This window comes from Lepisma saccharinum, chromosome 12 (genome assembly GCF_977018435.1).
Source record: "Lepisma saccharinum chromosome 12, izLepSacc3.1, whole genome shotgun sequence".
Taxonomy (NCBI): domain Eukaryota; kingdom Metazoa; phylum Arthropoda; class Insecta; order Zygentoma; family Lepismatidae; genus Lepisma; species Lepisma saccharinum.
Window position 1 is genome coordinate 20,620,005 of NC_139240.1, and position 13,413 is coordinate 20,633,417.

Sequence of the window (13,413 nt, forward strand, 5' to 3'; positions counted from 1 at the left end):
GGCCCGTATATAAGTATCTCGGAGGCCCCGGTTAGACTCACTGTTCTGAGCTACTTACAACTGCAAGGCAATAGTTTAGTTCATTAAGTGGTAACAACATATACAAAATTTTCATACAAAACACTGCCCCACCCCACCCCGCGATGGAATCACAAAAGCGCCACCGAGTGGGCATCCCCCTCATACCTAAACTTTTACCGATACCGATGCCCATTTTTTAAAATTGTAACAATTAAAAGTTGTTCAAAATATTGATTAATATTAAAGTAAATGATCAACGAAGAGAATCAATTTACCAGAGTTGCTTTAAAGTATTCAAAAATTACATCAGATTATAAAAAAATACATATGTAAACACACAACAGTTTTTCCACAGTACAAAATCAATGAAACCTCTAATTTTGCATAACTTCTAGGATAATTAAGTGTCACATGGCATTTTTGCTTACCCTGCGAACAATGAAAACACCGGGAAAATATGGACCGGTATAGGTAAATACAATTCAACCGATACTTTCCGATGTCGATGCCAAGGTTAAGATCAAAACATTTAAATGACTTTTAGGTTAGGTTAGTTAATACGTTGCACGTTTCAAAATAAATCACAGTATCCTCTTGTAACAAGCGTGTTTGAATACTCCGTGGTTCACAATGATAACACAAACTTCTCTTCCATCACATGCTTTGTCAGAGTTGGGGAGTCGAGAAGTTTGTTTCGTTCTGGGGTTACGTGATCAAAATTGTTCTCGGAAGAAGAAAGGTGAGGGGGTTCTCTGTGGTTACTCCGAACATATCGGACGGTGGTACTGATGTTACCGCTGGTCGTCGAAACATGCACGTCGACAACAGTTTCTCTTGTCGCCTCACGTTCGAGGTTTACAGTCACTTCTGTATCCGAAATGTTTAGTGCTGGAGGCGTTTCCGAATTTGCTCCTTGCAACTGTTGGCCGGAAGGAAAGTCGAAATGGTTCGCCGCGTGTGCAGGGGTTGTAGTCGCAGGGGTTGAAGACTGACTTCCTCTGGAAGCTAAAGGCTCGTATTCATCTACATGAATGTTCCGATCTCTCAAATGGAGACCTAGACGCCTCGAAATGCTTTGAGACCTGTGCACTGTACCGTTTTGCGACACCGCATTACCTTCGGGAGAACGGATAAATTTGAACCGAGGTGCATCCGTTTGGTCATTTGAAAGTTTCACCTCTTTGTCGACGATGAACTCCCTTTTTATACAGCAGAACACGATTATGGTCAGAACTATGATTGGAACTGCACATGGCACAGAGAAGGTCGCTACCAAATACATTCCATTGTCCGCTGTTGCGCCTGTGGTACTGTTGCTAGGCGCTGGGGTTGTTGTCTGGTTCGGCTGATGCCTCAGTGTACTGTTGACTGTTTTCATCTTTTCATACTCAACATTATTTGTTCTCTGACCATTGTTTAAACATCTCCATATTCATTGGCCTGTAAAGAATAATTTTCAGTTAGTGCATTGTAAATAATAACACCGTAAATAATATTAACACTAGCCAGGAGTGCCCATCCTCCCCAAAGCCAATGGCTAGTCCCTACCCCAAATCATGTCATGTGTCCCTCAAATCATATCATGCATCCCCTCAAACCATGTCATAATCCCCACAAAGTACGACAATTAATTTACAACTTGTATTTAAATACGACATAGGACTTGAGCCAGGTAAGTTGTCGGTACCACTCGGGGGATGGGTTCTAATGTGATTTTTGATACGGTTTGGATGCCTAGAGATGGAAAATATGTGATAGCATTTCATAACTCTTAGCCTTCTGTGTGTTATCACTCCTCACTCCCCATATACCTTGATGTAAAGGGAAAGTATTGATAATTTTTAATATATTGACTTTTACTATTATAAATGACAATTATAGTAATTCTGATTGAAATTAATAACAAATGATAATAATAATTAAGATTATAATAATTACACCAATTAAAATATGTAAATGTTTTAGTAATTTAATCGACAAGTTGGATAATAATTAACACCATTACTGGGTTCATTTGGCGATTTGCCCATCATTAATGCCGATATATCTGAATTAACAACTGAAGTGCGCAGCTGTGAAAATGACAATAGGAGTCCAAGGACAATGTAAGAGTTCATTGAGGAACATGGGCAAGTGGTGAAAGGCCTCTAAAGTGCAATTTACCTGAATCAATGGCGTGGAGAGCCATAGGAAGGATGGAAGCTGGACAGACAGCGAGAGGTATATGTAGCTCTTGTAGTGTCTCAAAGTGCCATCTCTCGATTGAAGATTCGGTTTCAAGACAAGGTCAAGGCCGTCCGCGAGCAACAACATCAAGAGACAACGGATACCTCTTGTTAACAACCGATTGGAACAGATGACAGAATGCAATGAAACTACAACATGCCATTCTCACAGCAATAGGGCGCAGGAGTCATCACAAACTGTCTGCAATCACCTTATTAAAGATAGCCTCTATGCATATATACTCATTGTGTGTGTTCCATCACCGTTCAGCTTTCAGTCCGTAGAAACGTGGCTGAGGAACATCGCAATTGGGGCCACATCGAATGGGGCTGAGCGGTGTTCTCCGATGAGTTGCGGTTCAGCCTCCAGCCTTACAATAGACGTGCCTAATCTGGAGGATATGTGGAACACACTATAACCCTCCTTTTGTGCACGAAATATTCTAAAATGGAAGTGGTGGACTGATGGTGTGGGCTGAAATCAAAATTGTGGGACGTAAGGACCTCCACATCATCCAAAATGGCAGTTTGACGGCCCTTATATATGGGGACGAGAACCTCAGACCGCTTACCATGCCGTGCAAAGATGCAATAGGCGATCATTTCCTTTTCATCGGCGATAATGCTCGTCCTCGCAGAGCTCTGTTAGTGCACAACGTGCCAGAGGACGAGAAATCGATAGTATGAAGTGGCCAGCGTGATGGCTGGACTTAAATCCCATATAGAGAATGTCTGGGATGCACTTGGCAGAGGCATCGTAGGTAGGATGGCACGTCCCTCAACTTTTCCAGAGCTGAAATTGCCCAAAGTGCAGAGAGCTCTCTTCGATCACCTCATCCAGTCCATGCCACACAGATGTGCAGCAGTGTTGGCCGTTCGAGATCACACACCATACTAGGGGTGAGTTTCTGCTGTAACCCTGTCCGTTTCTGAGCTGTTCTATTGATACACATATTGCTCTATAGTGACGTACGGATGTGAGCATTGGTTCAAGTGACTGTAGGGTCTTTCTGTTAGCTGTACTGATGATCCATATTCTACAGTATCTGTTCTCTGAATGTTCTTTCAGTTGCATAAACATGGTTTTCGTTTAGTTCTTTCTGATCCTCTCTTGATCCAAGAAGAAGGCAGTGGATAGTAATGGCAGGTCAATTATCAGATAGGTACTATTTGGTCGAATTATTGAGACAGCACAGAATCGGAAAATTCAAATGGGATTTGTCTTAGAATCATTTTCATGGACTTCAGAGACATATTTGAAGAAAAATGTTATCCCCTGAGAAAATATCTGGAAATTCATTCACGGCGATTGATGCTGTGGCTCTTATTCAGAGAGTAAAAGAAGAGAAGTCGAACTTTGGTGAGGTCTATCTGCCTTGTCCATTGCTTTGCGGAAGGAAATAGGAGTCCAAGATCGATGTCTGTTTGATACGTACAATAAAACGTCTATAAAGAACACCGAAAGGATAATCACATGGGAAGAACTCGAGCATCAATCACAGAGCATATCATCTTCCCTGATTGTCAGACAGTGAAGGAAATTACTAAGTCATGTAATGAATAAAACAACTCTAATTGTTTCGTTAACGAATGTACGAAATCAGAGCATTTTGAAAAACGTTTAAATACAACACTTAACGAACTGTGGAAATAAATTATTCAAAATCACATCTGAAGGAAGCCCTAAAGTGCTCAACCTCAACAGAAAACATGAAGAAGAGATGGTAATTTGTTGGTGAATACTGCCGCTGCAAATGAGGGTTATGAAGCGGTAATGAAAGGCTCAGATGACACAGATGTGTGTATTATGTGTTTGAGATTCCAAGAAAGAATCATTGTTCAATTGTTTCTGAAATATAGTACCAAAATACCCATGATGGTCCTTCACATTAGGAAAATAGCTTCAATTCTTATTAAAAATGTTTGTCGAGATATCATAAGTCTCCAGACGCATTTGCAGAAAAAGGAAAAGTAAGTGCAATGAAAATCCATTTTGCCAACAGACATACACAGGAAATATTTTCGCAGCCTCGGAGATGAATGGGATCTCAATGAAAAAGTAATTGGCAAACTGTGGTTCTCGTGCTTAAGGTATGGTCCAAAATATTCCATACATTATGTGAATGACATGGCATATCGTCTATTCTGTACAAGGAAGGGTGAGATGGGTGAGATAGACATTTGTCAACTTGCACCTTGGAGGAACTCCCTCAAGAAACATGCCTAACGTGCGATTATCAAGCCGCTATAAGCAAGAGATATCTTCTGAATGATCCATGTACTCCTAGTCCAAGTGGGAGAAGGTGGACATTGAAAAGACACGATGGAGCAGAGCAGCTGGTAATGGACTGGATGTAGTGGCAGCCAGCACCTCAAAGTGTATTATAATTTAACATAAATTCATCATCTTCTGAATAGGTGTCATCACTCATGTGGGTAGTCTGCACTTGTCAGTGAACCTGATGTTATTTAGACAGAAGACACACGTTGGCAGTTTGTAGTTTCTAATGGATTGGTTGGTTGATTGATTGGTGAGGCTAATTGGGACTGGACCTACAATTTAAAATGGGATATTAGAAACTGCCTCCCGATGGCGCAGTGGTAGCGTCATCGCCTTGTAATCAAGGGGTCCCAGACTCGATACTCGGTAGAGGCACATAGTGGTTCGGATCCCATTTTAAATTGTAGGTCCAGTCCCAATTAGCCTCACCAATCAATCAACCAACCAATCCATTAGAAACTACAAACTGCCAACGTGTGTCTTCTGTCTAAATAACATCAGGTTCACTGACAAGTGCAGACTACCCACATGAGTGATGACACCTATTCAGAAGATGATGAATTTATGTTAAATTATAATATACATGCGAATTTAAGATCTGCCCACCATTATTATTGAAAATTGTAAGAAAACTTATGCATTTAATCTATGTTGGTATATAAGCAATAAATAAAGTTTTATTTTTATTATAAGGATTATATTAATATTATTACACTTAATAATTATAGTTATTATAAAATAATATTGAATTTAATAAGTCTGTTGCAATTAAATTTATTTATTTAAATATTGTAATGAATTTATATGCTAATTATAAAGAAATATGAAAAACCATTATTTTTCGGCTATGGTTACTTATTCAATAATATTACATAAAAAGTTATGAGATGCTATCACATATTTTTCAGTTCCAGGCATACACACCTTGCAAAAAAAAATGAGATTCCATCCCACCAAGTGGTACCGATCGCCTAAATTTGAGGTCCTGGCTCGTGAACTATTGTCCGTAAAAGAGGAATGCGAGCAAAGCGAGCAAAAAAATCTAACGTCCACATATATTTTCAAGCTTTCAGGAATATTAATGTAATGGGGTGTCAATGCTTACTTTCTCAGGATCACGCGATATTTATTATTTACCAGCTTCTTTTTCGTATTTTTCGGCACTGACGTGTGAATATCATATCGCTAGATATAGCACCCAAACTTTAATATTCAAACACTACCACTACAGAAATCCCTTGACAATCTAAGATTTAACACTATATCTAGAGGTTCGTATATCCCCCCCCCCTTAAATTTAATACTTAATCATACCATTAAATTGTCCATGCCAATTTTAGACTTACTATTTATATTGAAGAGTGAATAATGCCCCCTCAATAATAAATAAAAAAAAAATAATTATTCTCATTCCTACACCAGAATTTCCGCAACAGTCTAAGTCAATAGTAATACACAAGATTTGGATACCCGCCCTCAATTTAATGCTCAATCCCCCTTAACTAAAATACCCACCATAATATAAGACCTAACACTGATCTTCAAGAATTGGATATTGTCTTCGGCCCCCAACGGTAAATTCTCAATTTCCCCAGAATCCCCAAGTCAATTTAAGGCATAATATGTAAGAGTTGGATATTGCCCCCTCTCTCGCCCAGGAAATACACATTACCCATTACAAATCCCTTGGAAGTCTACAAACAGGGGCGTAGTCAAGAGTGAGCTAGCACCCGGGGCCTCGCGTCTCATGGGGATTATTTTTTAAAATGTGATTTGTGACATTCATAAACAATGGGTACATGTGTTCAAGATGAGTGTTTCCCGTATATGTTAACTTTTTTTATGTGTTTCTTATACCGGAGCCTCCCCGATGGCGCAGTGGAAGTGTCGCCCCCTTGTAATCGAGGGGTCCCGGGCTCGATACCCGGTGGAAGCACATAGTGGTTCGGATCCCACTTTAAACTGTAGGTCCAGTCCCGATTAGCCTTACTGTGCATCAAGTGGACTTAAAACAACTCAATCATGTGTTCCTTAAACCAAGACTATCATTGCGGTTTAATTTGGGTTGAAGTTTCAGTATCCTTGATGCCCTGATTTCGAGTTCTGAATTTTGGCCGTAGAAATTCTTGATGAGTCCCTCCTTTCAATGAACTAGGGAAATTTCCCCTATGATACATGGTCAGGTTATTAAGCGACACGTATGTAAGGGAATCTAATATACACATTGCACGAGAGAGTAGGTGTAGACACATATGCTACATATGGATGGAGATAATTAATTGATAGGACATAGTGTCTTTAACATGACACATTCATTGTTGATTGTCCGTCTCCCATCGATACATTAACCGAAGAAGATAGTGGTTGATTTTATGTGATGCTACATTTAGTTGTACAATATTATTGATCAAGACGCGGCATTTTGTGTACTTGTCTTCTTGAGTCCTTTCGTCCTATGTTGTGAATTGTAGGAATTGGATGGTGAGGTTGCTTCGTCCAAAATTTGATTTTTCTCTTTGCATGAAGTGGAATGGAGTTTTTGATCTCGCATTTCTCGAATGTGCGTTTTCGAAACGTATCTCTGCCCTGTTATTATTTGCAGTGTTTTGTTTTACAATGGGCCTAGCTAATTAGGTTTTTAATTGTAGGTGTTATGTTCTTCCAAAGTGGATACAATTGTCCGCTTCTTGCATTTCCTTTGTTAGCGGTATCTCTCAGCTGTTCCCTGAATGTTGAACCTTCTTCCAAGAGGACTCCAAGGTACCTAGCCTTGCGTTCCTAGGAATTTTGTGTCTTACCAGTCTGAGATTTAGTGGTCCAAGTTATCTTTTCTTTGTAAATAATACGAGCGCACTCTACTTAGGAACACATACGGAAGTTAACTTATTGCTGTGTCAGAAAGGTATGACCTAAGACTTTTATATTTGAAGCACAACAATGTTTAACATTCAGCAGTAATTGTTCATTGTTAAAGCTCGTTACAGTAGCTATGAAACTACATCCATAAACTGACGGCCCGACACGTATAAGAATTCCATTCCACTTTTACTTAAGGTAAAAGTTCTTAATACCGGATTTCCATTCGAAAGTGGAGGGATGCTGCGAGCTTCAAGATAGAACGTAAGTTTTTGAATTTTATTATTTTCAGTCGCTTTTCTGCAATTTCTGGCTAATAGCGACGATGCGGTTGAGTGATGATGTGATTAAATTAATGAAATGCCACTTACAAATGCCTAGATTGAGATTCGGAGCAGAGGACTTCGGTGGAAAGATGGAAAGCCGACCACTTAACACACTACCACCGAGCAGGAATGTTAATATTATTAATGCTACATTTATTTATTGATTGATTTGGCTTATTTTAGTTCGTTTTTCCTCCACTTTTGGCTACTCGAGAAGATGAAGATTGATGATGGTACAGTTACAAAGAACACCCATTTCCAGGCCGGCATTCAAACCCGGGACCCTCATTAATTATATATATGTTCAAAGGTATTTGTCTGTAAAATATACAAACCCTGTAGCCAACAAGTCTTATAGTGCCAAGGCCTGACAAGCAGAGATGGCGCCTAGTGAACTAAGAGTCCCATCGCCGCTTCTGTCTAGTTGCTAGACTATTACAGGATGAATGCTAGTTAATCTCTTTATCTGCTATTTTCATTGTTGATAGTAGCTTATTGTGTAGTGTACAAAATATAACACACAGGATTTGCCTGAGGTAACTTGGAGTATCGCGGTAACATGATTAAGCCTTGTTTCCATATTAAATACACTAAAGCTGCTGACCAAGGCAGTTTCATTAAAAATTAAAAGCACTTTACACGTTACGTTTCATGGATTCTTTTTATTCGGATGGCAAGCAAAACTGTAGGACGTCTCCCGATAAGGCTTTTCCCTACTGTTCGGTAGGAGACGTCGTGAAAGTTTCACCTAGGACAACGGTCCTCCCTCTGCGATGCTGCTCTATACTAGATGTGATAGTACATGACGTTTTCCGAGCTGTAGGAGTTCGTCAGCTCTGGAATATTGCTGGGTCGGGAACGTCTTACTTTTGCTCAGCATCCACTGTTGCTATGCTTGGGAAACTTGGCCAGCTTGCCACAGTAAAGTTACAGTAATAACTGTAATCCCTGAGATTTTCCCATGTCACTTCAGGCAAATGTAAGTATGTATAGAAGTAAGTATTCGTAGCCAGTATGTTGGTATGCAGATAGTAGGTATATAATGTAAGACCACTAACGGTTCTTCCTTTCGGGTCTGCGAAATAATTCCTTAAACTTGCAAGTAGGTTAGGTTGAGTGATAGGTGTTTCAAGTGCTTCATGCAATTTTTATTACCTTAGATTTATGTACAGTATGTCAGTATTTGCAAACTCAAAAGGAAGAATGGTGTATTTCAAGAGATCGCTGTGGACATGAAAGCGAGATCTTGTTATGCACAGATGCAATCGACATTTATATCGAGTGAATTTGAAGAAAAAGAGGCCCTCACAGATGGTAGAGACTTTGACGGCGTTGTGAGGCTTTAAACTGACATCTACCTGTACCAAGAATGCTTGGCCCCATCTTTTCAGCACCTTGAGGGACAATCCATACAATTCTGGAGAGCTTTTTTCTTAAAACTGCAGAGTTCCTCCTTTCTTATTGGGTGGTACGTATAGCCACCGGCAATAAAACTGGGACACCTATATCGCTTCTCTGCAAGGCGTTATGTGTGTTGCCTAACTCCCCGTCGATAAGTGGATTTTAATAGCAAATTTTCAATGGCTACTACGTACCACCCAATAAGAAAGGATGATTTTGATTTGATTTTGAATTTAAAGCTTTGGGAGCGTCAGCACTTAGGTTATTTTGCTCCCGTCACATTATACGGGGGCCAGCCCCTTATCATTACAAATAACAACTCTAGCGTTGCATAACTAAAAATGTTAAAATGTTCTGACTTCTGTTAAAAGCTGAGGCCGTAAACAGGCACTCAGCACACACAAGGACAACAAACAGGACAACACACATAAAATTATACTGGCCATAGTGCCAGTCGCCAGAGCCTCGTTAGTCTTTAGTCCAGGGTGCACTACGTGGAAGTGAGGTTGACTTTTGGGCGCCTACGTGGAAGGTCACCCCTTACACCCCAAGAAAGGATGAACTCTGCAGTTTAAATATTGCGGTAATGAAACAAGGTAAGCTAATTTTTCAGACTTGTAACGTTTTCCTTCTTTCCGACCTTTTCAGATCAATTTTCACCTTTGAAGGCTTTGTTACGAACTAAACTGCCGGACATGAAAATGCGAACTTCAAGGTCAACCGTCTCCCTGCTCCCCTCTTCACCCTTTGCCCGACGGCGTTGTCGCATTTCCTGCTTCGTTTTAACGCGAACGGGTGCAGTTCTCTCATGTCAGTGATTCGGTAAAGTGGGCTCTTGCTGTTATAATAATGCTGATAACAATTAAATATCTCTTGTACGCCACAGCAACGAGAGAAACTATTCGGCAAGCACGACAAAGTAAGAGTGTTATTGAACATGTGTTCAGTTTTTTTTCAAACGTTATCTCGTAATTCAGAAATTGCAGATAGTATTAATTTCGAAGAAGTTCAAAAGCTGACTGAAGACGTATGTGGCGTGGGCAGAACGACTGTAAGGGGCCGTAGATAAAGTGAAAGGAAATGATGTCCATGCGCCACGGAAACAATACAAAAGAGAGAAGAAAACCTGATTAGATGAGTTTCATAAAGAAGTAGTGCGTGTGTTTGTGGTTTTTATATGGTGGAGAATATCCAACTACTGAAAAGCTGAAACTTGATTAAACAGAAAAATAAACTTCCGGGGTTGAAAATAATTAGAGTTACGAATGCTTGCATGCCACGATTAAAGACTTCGTGCCTACTACGAGACGGAGATCTACGAAATACCCCGTCTGGTTCGACAGAGAAGTTCGCTTTGTGTTAAAAAAAAAGACAAAAAAAAAAAAAAAACAGGCTTGGTACCTATGGAAGCAGCACGCTAATATTCACACTCACTGTACCTATCGTGACATCAGACGTCATTCAAAATACCTACTCAGAAAAAAAATATAGTGAACACATAAATAATATAACAACCGAATGTACTACAAACCCTAAGAGATTCTTCACATTACTAAATTCAAGAAAACAAAGCCCACGTATACCTAAAGTAATTGTTCATAATACTAATATTGCTAGTGGAGAAGAAAGAGCCGAACTTTTCAATGTTTTTTTCCATCAGAACTTCTCACCTCCCTCAGTTTCCGACCCTCTCCCCCACTTAAATGCTGTCTGTCCTCACACACTATCTTCAATCAAAACATCCCCCGAGGAAGTAAAATACCTTCTCGCTTCATTGCCCCTCCACCGGTCCCTAGGTCCAGATGAAATCCCCACAATATTCCTGCGTAAAACTGCTTACTCCTTGGCTCTTCCCCTGTCTGCCTTACTCTGCCTCTCTGAGGGTGTGTTTCCGAAAAACTTCAAACGGACCAACATTGTGCCCATTCACAAAACTGGAGATAAAAAATGTGTAAAAACCTATAGACCAATCTCACGAGTCCGTGTCGTTTGCGCCGAGTAATTTGCGCCGAGGCTTCTTATCGGTTCATTTGCGCCGCGACATATGTCAAGACCTTCCTTGGTGGGTTTTCCCACAATCGAGAGTGTCATTACCGCCGCGCGCACGTGTGTTTATGGGAACATGGTGCATAGTGCATGAAATCAAACAAACGTGTGTCTATGACGTTGCACAGCTGTGTTTACACTGAAATGTTAAACCTATCCAGAGAGTCAAATATGACTTTTCTTTGCTTATTTCAAAAGACGTTACACAGGATTACTTGTATCAATTTTATTCCACAACACAAAATACATAAATCAGCCTATTAACTATTAATCATTTATACACTACATAAACGTTCCTGTTTACGACAGACAGAAATGTACCCTGAACAGAATAAGAAGATCAATTTTAGGTGTTCAACAAGATGCACCAGATGCAGATCATCTCACTTTACCAGAATCTTTGAAGTATTTTAATGACGGTTCTCCATTTCTGTACCTTGACGACACGGAAAATGCAAAGCGGTTGTTAGTTTTTGCTAGTGTCAGATCCAAAGATGTTTTGGCAACTTTAGAAACCGTATTTTTAGCACCAGTAGTTTATGCTTTACTTCCGGACAAAACCGAAAGAACTTATCAAAGATTCTTTTCGTTCATTAAGAACTACTCCCCTGAGATTAATCCGAAAGTGATCAAGCTAGACTTTGAAAGTGCAGTACTTAAGATGTTAAGAAACGTGTTCCCACTGTCACACATTTCTGGATGCAATTTCCACTTTAAACAAGCAATTTCTGTTTCCTATTTCTTCTGTACATGGATGACCTCCCTGAAAAACTGTCCTCCCTCCCTATCAATATACTTTTGTTTGCGGATGACTGTAAACTCTTTAAGCAGATCTCATCGCATCATGACATGATGATTCTTCAAAATGTTCTCACAGAACTTGTTAAGTGGTGTCGTCAGTGGAATTTAGAAGTAAACCCTCAGAAATGCTCTTTCCTTACTTATTCCCCAAGAAAGAACAAAGTGCTGTCTACTTATTCTATTGAAAACAATCCAATCCAAAACGTTTCCACCCAAAAGGACCTAGGTATTATCATGGATGAAAATCTCACTTTTAATAATCATATTATACGTAGCTACCACTAAAAAAGCCATGCGCCTTCTCGGTCTTCTATACAGATTTAGCGAAATTCAAAACACATCATCTCTTGCTTTATTCTTTAAATCTTTCATCTCGCCCATCCTTGAATACTGTTCTCCAATTTGGGAAATGGCCTCAAAAACCAATCTCACCAGAATAGATTCTGTTCTCAGTTTCTTTCTTGCCATTGTTCGCCATAGAATACCTTCCTTTCGACATGTATCCAAATCAGACACCATGGCTGCTCTGAATATTCACACTCCATCCAGTAGCGGCTCGTGCCTAAAATAACAGGTGAAGAAGTATATTTATAGGCAATGAAAACAAATAGTAAGTGCCAGTGCCCCCCCCCCCATTTAAAACGTCTTTTTTGTCTTCATCCGTCCATCTGGAAAATGGTGTCTGCAACAAATTACACACTAAGTCATTTACTGGGTTCATTGTAGAAACCACAGCTCAACACATGAACACAACACACGATAGGAAACGCGAAACACACACGCGGAACAAGATCTCGCGAGAACGCGAAGATTTTGCCACAAGCACTGGATGCGATGTTTTCTCCGACGAGAGAACTGATTCACGTAGAGGGCGACACCATGTTCAAGGCCAACGCTAGGTGACGTCACCGTTGCCATGACAACCGGCTAAGTCTTCCGCACCCTGGCGAGGTTTGCTCTTCGACGAACTCACGTGCACGTGCACTGGCACTTACTATTTGTTTTCATTGCCTATAAATATACTTCTTCACCTGTTATTTTAGGCACGAGCCGCTACTGGAATCAGGTTATATATTTATAAACTACCATTTAATAGAAACAATAAATTGATCCACAGCTCTCAAAATGTATACTTTTCTTTGTAAGAGGTCACTCTCGATATATACTTTATGAGTAAAATTTCACCCTAACTTTTAGAGCCTTTTTTTAATGGAATGTGTAAAAGTTAATAACAAAATACAATAACTATGAATTTCAGTACACTAACTATACAAAAGGTAAGAAAAATAATGGACAACAATGTTGCATATTCGCTCATACGGTGGATCGGGTAGCAATGTCTCTCCATTTATATAATAATAATGATAATAACAATAAATTTGGATTAAAATTGGTTTATTTTTAATAATTTGTAACAGTTATTATTGTAAAATGACAATTATAACCGTGGTAATAA

General features: G+C 39.7%; 1 protein-coding gene across 1 annotated transcript in view; it reads right to left on the minus strand.

Moving 5' to 3' along the window:
• Positions 1-567: 567 nt before the first annotated feature.
• LOC145996402 (uncharacterized) overlaps positions 568-13,413 on the minus strand; it is a 33,561-nt gene continuing 20,715 nt past the window's right edge. The window contains exon 2 of the mRNA XM_083132850.1: positions 568-1,461. Coding sequence (XP_082988976.1) covers positions 647-1,399 — 753 coding nt within the window. The 5' untranslated portion in view covers positions 1,400-1,461 and the 3' untranslated portion in view covers positions 568-646. The remainder of the gene's footprint in view (positions 1,462-13,413) is intronic.